We start from the raw sequence: 6,148 nt of genomic DNA, 5'->3' as shown, positions 1-6,148 counted from the left end.
GCCCCCCCCCCCCCCAATTAACTAGGGAATTATGTAGACATTGATAGAACACTGGTTAAGTGCTCATAACATTGTATACAAGACACTGATGTTTCAGATTCCTCCTGTAAGCACCTTGAGAACAAGAAACAGGACTTAAAAACAGCATACTACAGGGGACACAGCCACATCAATGTTAACAGCAGCACAATTCACAATAGATAAACTGTGGAAGCAACCTAGATGCCCTTCAATAGATGAATGGATAAAGAATGTGGTATATATACAAAATGGAATATTATCATTATTCAGTACTAAAAGAGAATAAAATCATGGCATTTGTAGGCAAATGGATGGAGTTGGAGAATATAATGCTAAGTGAAGTTAGCCAATCCCCAAAACCAAATGCTGAATGTCTCCTGTGATTTAAGGAAGCTGAATTCATAATGGGGTTGGGTTGGGGCATGGGGGGATGAGGTGAACTCTAGATAGGGCAAAGGGGAGGGAGGGGAAACGAGGGGACACGGGGGTAGGAAAGAAATGAACATCATTACCCTAAGTACATGTATGAAGACATGAATGGTGTGACTATTTTTTATACAACCAGAGGTATGAAAAATTGTGCTCTATATGGGTAATATGAATTGTAATGCATTCTGCTGTCATCTATAACAAATTAAAATTTAAAAATAAAAAATATTTTAAATTAAAAACTAAAGAAACATTTTTCATGAAATATTTAAGTTATATATGCCATTCACCCTCATATTTACCTATTTTGTTAAATGCTGGTGTTTTTCACGGTTGTAGGAAACTGTACTGGTCAGATCAAGGAACAGACAGCGGGGTTCCTGCCAAGATTGCAAGTGCTAACATGGATGGTACATCTTTAAAAATTCTCTTCACTGGGAACCTTGAACACCTGGAGGTTATCACCCTTGACATCAAGGAGCAGAAACTCTACTGGGGAGTCACCAGCAGAGGAGTGGTACGAGCACCCTGAGCACTCTTGATTCTTCCCTGCTGAGTTGCAGTGCTGATTCTGAACGTGCTAAGTTATCTGACAACTTGACCAGTATTTACTGCCCTGTCTCCCAATAACTTCTCTCCCTTATTTAAATCCTGCCCTAGTTGAAGTCTGATTCATAGTATGGATATAACAGTTCCCTAGAGAATGCTATTCATTAATCCCCCCCCCGCCCCCACACACTAACTCTGGGTTTTTCCAAAAGTTAAAGTTAATTTTCCAGGATAAATTAACTCCATTTGTCAGTTCATATTTGTCCTTTAGAGATATTTATTTCATGTTTTAGTGATTTTAATGCTTTTCTTTGAAAATACTCTAGGAGTCTCTCATTGCAGAGAGTAGAGGGAGAGAGGGGAGAGGGCTATAAGCTTCTGAGCTCAGCATCCTCTCTTAGCTACATATTCTTCTCTAATGTCCAAATATGTATGAAATTTCCTTTACTGGTAATTTTAAACTCCAAGATCAAGTTCATTATATCCTTTAATAAGGAACAGGAATTATGAACTTTCATTGAAATAGTACTTGACCTTTACTGCTATGCTCATGCAGCTGAGCTGAGGTGAGGCACATAGGAAGTGCTTGATAATAATAACTGATCAACTTAGCATTGCTTTGGATGAAGAATATGTGCTAGACTCTTCCTTGCTTTCTAAACAGTAATCATTTCTGATCTTTGATGCTGACGATCTCTGTAATACTGTGCAGTAGGTTTTCCTCTCAGTTCATTTTCTGTTCAATAACTACCAACTAGGGATAACGGGAACATATCTCAGCATCGTAAAAGCTATCTATGCTAAGCTCCAGGCCAACATCCTTCTAAATGGAGAAAAAATGGAGAGCATTCCCCCTAAAAACTGGAACAAGACAGGGCTGTCCTCTTTCACCACTTCTATTTAACATAGTTCTTGAAACACTGGCCAGAGCAATTAGACAGAGGAAAGAAATTAAAGGGATAGGAATAGGAAAAGAAGAACTCAAAATTAGCACTATTTGCCAATGATATGATTCTATACCTAGAAGACCCAAAAAATTCCATCAGAAAACTTCTAGAACTAGTAAATGAATTCAGCAAAGTAACAGGATACAAAATCAACACCCATAAATCAAAGGCATTTCTGTAGATCAGTGACAAATCCTCTGAAAGGGAAACGAGGAAAACTACCCCATTTACAATAGTCTCAAAAAAATAAATAAAATACTTGGGAACCAACTTTACTCTTAATATGGATTTATAATGATGACAGACTTTGGGGACTAAAAAGAAGTAGTGGAATGTATAAGAGCACTCTGCCGATTTGGATGCATGTGTAAGGTGATGAGGAAGCTCTGGTTTCTGCATATAGGTTAGCGCATGCCAGGCAGGGCTTGGGAGCTCCCTCCCTCCCCTTCCAGTTCTACCTGCTCTGACCTCCTGAACCTGTGATCTTGTGACTCTCCTTCCTTTCTCCACAGCAACTTCCCTCACAGTTCTCCCCTCGCTAAGTCCTGCCATTCATCCTTAGCCTCTTTCCTTAGATCCTTCCTTTCCCTGCCACCTCCACCATTCTGACTCTACTGTGGCCCCCATGACTGAACCCTGCTAACTCCCTGGGCTGGAGGGCCAGCATTCAACACTCCAGCTGAACTCATTCAGCTGATCTGGTCTGGTCACCAGCAACCCTGAGACTCATGTTCCTTGTACTGTAGACTCTGGAATGTTCGATAGTTTCTGGGGCATAATCCCCTCATGAATCTGCCAGGTTCCTTTGTCCAGTGAGGCAGTGAGTCAGAACTTGTTTCCCTCATGCCCAGCTTAGATCCTAGCACAGGGAAAGCACTTGGAACAGGTTTGGGGAATGAAGTGAAAATAGCCGCAGGTACATTTTATTTTTCTCCAAGAAGACTTGTCATTTCCCCTGAGGAATTCCATTCTTGTGGGTTCTTTTCCAGTTTACCAAAGCCATTATGGCTAAGGCTTATTGCCTGTTCTAACATAACAGCACCATCTGGCTCCTATCCAGTCTTGCTCCCCTGTGATTGGCGGGGGGACTTTTCCTATCTCTATTACAGAAATTGTTGGTGAATGTTAAAGCCGAGGTCAGTCAGCTCCTATGTGATGGCTGATATTAGACATTTCAGGGTACCCTTGACCAGAATATCACACTCAGGGACTAGAGGTTTAACTCCCTTTTCTTCACCGTGCTAGTTGAGAAAGCTAACTGACTTTATTATCAATGAAATACTCAAACTGATGTTTACCCAACCCCTGTTCAGTCTAGTTTGTGATGCCCCAATCACACAATAGATAAGAAAAAGCACTACAAAGAATAGAGGGCTTATACGTGTGAGGTATTATTACTGTTAGGAGAATATTAGCTTTAGAATGTTCTTTCATTTCACTATGAATCAGTGAAACTAATGAGAGCTCTGATTTTGTAGATTGAAAGAGGAAATGTGGACGGTACAGAGCGAATGATCCTGGTGCACCATCTTTCCCACCCATGGGGAATTGCTGTCTTTGATTCCTTCCTGTATTATACTGATGAACAGTATGAGGTCATCGAAAGAGTTGACAAGGCCTCTGGGGCCAACAAAGTAGTCTTGAGAGACAATGTTCCAAATCTGAGGGGTCTTCAAGTTTATCATAGACGCAGTAAGTATTTGCCACTAAGAGACCTTCATGGATGTATGATGTAGATTCACACTCTACACATTCTGTAATGATCTGTCCACACATGGTCTGTGTATATACACATGTGAATTGAAATTACCCAGAATATTCTTTTTTAAATGATGACCATGCCTTAAGCATGTTTAAACGTCATCTGAAAGACCATATTGTCTTCAGAATAAACTTATTCCCATTCTTTTCCCATCACTTTTAACTATTTGCTTTTGGTTCAGCACTCCCTGATACATCATCTATTTATTTATTTTTTTATTGTCTGCATTCCTTATTGAATCTAACCTCTGTAAGGACAGATGTCTTGTCTGTTTTGTTTACTGCTTTATGCCCAGTAACAAGAATAGAGAATATTGGTTGGATATCTGCTGGGAAAATGTTAACAGGATAGAATTTTAAAAGGATTATTCTTAGATGTTGTCTATTTCAATATATATTTTTTTCAGACATATTTTAGCTTTGAATTTGTCCCTTTATGTTGGTGTTATAATAGAGATTTTAAAAATAGCTTGGGCATTCTATAGCTTTTAGTTTCTAACCAAAGATGGTCAATTTCTTTCCTATCTTATAACCTAGGTTTGTTCTTGCATGTGGAAAAATACCTTTTAAGTATTCTTATTACATATGTTTAAAACAAACATCCATCATATAATTACATCCATCATGTAATTAAACGCATATAATTTTAAGTGCCAGTGCATAGGTCAAGAGGGCAAAAATGAATAGATTCGTATATTGACTTTTCTAATTCTTGCATGCTTTCTGGAAGAAAAATAATTGATGCCCCATTTTATAACTATTATGCAATAGTTGTGGTATTCTTTTAATATTTTTAGGTGTTATTGCATAAGCTTCAGTATCTCAATATTGCTTTTAGGCTTTTAACCCACCTACCATACGTGTGTTATTAATTTTTATAATGAATCATTTGGTAACTGAGTTTTAAAAATTGGAGTTGGAGTGACAAGTAGGTAGGATCAAGTCACAATCTGATTTTTATTTCATTTAGACATTGCTGGATCCTCAAATGGCTGTAGCAACAATGTGAATGCTTGTCAGCAGATTTGCCTGCCTGTACCAGGAGGGCTGTTCTCCTGCGCCTGTGCCACTGGATTTAAACTCAATCCTGATAATCGGACCTGTTCTCCGTATAACTCTTTCATTGTTGTTTCGATGCTGTATGCAATCAGAGGCTTTAGCTTGGAATTGTCAGATCATTCAGAGGCCATGGTGCCAGTGGCCGGCCAAGGTACGCCAACTCAGAAATAAGACTTGACTGCATCTGGTGCCCAGCTGAAATCCTTGATATCATAAAAGCATTTCTTCAGGCTTAGATTCAGCACATAATGAAGCTTCTCTTTCTCTTTAAATAACCTGTCTTAGCCTAGAGTGGTTTATATCAGAATCATCTGGAGAGGACTGTTAAACATAGATCAGAGCCCTATTCCTAGATTTTTCTGAATTAGTAGACTAGGGGACGGGTAGTAACCTGTATTCCTAACCTTTTCCCAGGGCATGCAGAGGTTGCTGGTTCCTGAGGACCCTAGACCTAGAGCAATGTAGAAAGTCGCATGAGTTCAAGAAGTGTTTACAGGGTTGGTAAAACAGTGCCCTTATTTCTGACTGTTAATGGAGAGTTAGGGTAGAGGGCACACTTCTATTTAATATAGTAATGAAATAGTCTGAGGTCTGATTTATTAGCATATATTTGGTGAATTGAAGTAATAGTTCACAGTACCAGTCACTCCTTAATAACCATATCTTTGCTGTTCTTTTTGCTTGTGAACTCTGAATGTATAAAATGATAATGTAACTCCTAGATGAGCCAAATTTTGCAGGTATATATTACCACAAGAGGAATTAAGAGTCACAAGGCATAAGTAAGAATAGAGGAATAGAGGGTAGGAAGAAAAGAAAAAGGATGAAGGGATTGGAGGGGCAGGAGAGATGGTCAGTGCAGACAGAAAGGCTCTGGTGAAGGACACATACACACCTGGTACCTGCTCATGCTCATGTTTACCTGCTGTCACAACTCATCTTTGTCTTTTTGTTTCTAAAAGTTGTGGATCTAATTTATCAAGATACTAAAACATCAATATTTTATTTCTTCCTACTTTTCATTTTGGAAAATCTCAAACAGAAAAATTGAAAGAAAAGGTAGAGCAGACTTTTTATACCTGTCACCAAAATTTAACTGTTGTTAACATTTCATCACCTCTCAGTTTTTAATCCCTCTGTATGCACATGTATGTACACACAACCACACACACATGTACACACACACTTATACACACATTTTTATGAATCTTTTGAAAGCAAATTTCAGATATCAGGTACCATGACACTTTCCCCCAATCTACTTTAGCTTGCAACTCCAAAGGGCATTATTATCTGATACTTACATTATTTGTCCAGTTGTATATAGCTGTTGATTTGTTCTAGCCAAGATCTAATCCATAGTTATGCATTGCATTTGGAAG

At 38.7% G+C, this 6,148-nt stretch overlaps 1 protein-coding gene across 1 annotated transcript in view; it reads left to right on the top strand.

Moving 5' to 3' along the window:
• Lrp2 (LDL receptor related protein 2) overlaps positions 1-6,148 on the top strand; it is a 192,866-nt gene that overhangs the window by 114,133 nt on the left and 72,585 nt on the right. Inside the window, exons 33-35 of the mRNA XM_048811966.1 lie at positions 790-967; positions 3,425-3,638; positions 4,678-4,917. Of these exons, the coding sequence (XP_048667923.1) occupies positions 790-967; positions 3,425-3,638; positions 4,678-4,917 (632 nt within the window). The remainder of the gene's footprint in view (positions 1-789; positions 968-3,424; positions 3,639-4,677; positions 4,918-6,148) is intronic.

Source organism: Marmota marmota, unplaced genomic scaffold, assembly GCF_001458135.2.
Source record: "Marmota marmota marmota unplaced genomic scaffold, marMar, whole genome shotgun sequence".
Taxonomy (NCBI): domain Eukaryota; kingdom Metazoa; phylum Chordata; class Mammalia; order Rodentia; family Sciuridae; genus Marmota; species Marmota marmota.
The sequence above is the reverse complement of the archived record's forward strand: the minus strand, read 5'-3'. Positions and strand labels throughout refer to the sequence as shown.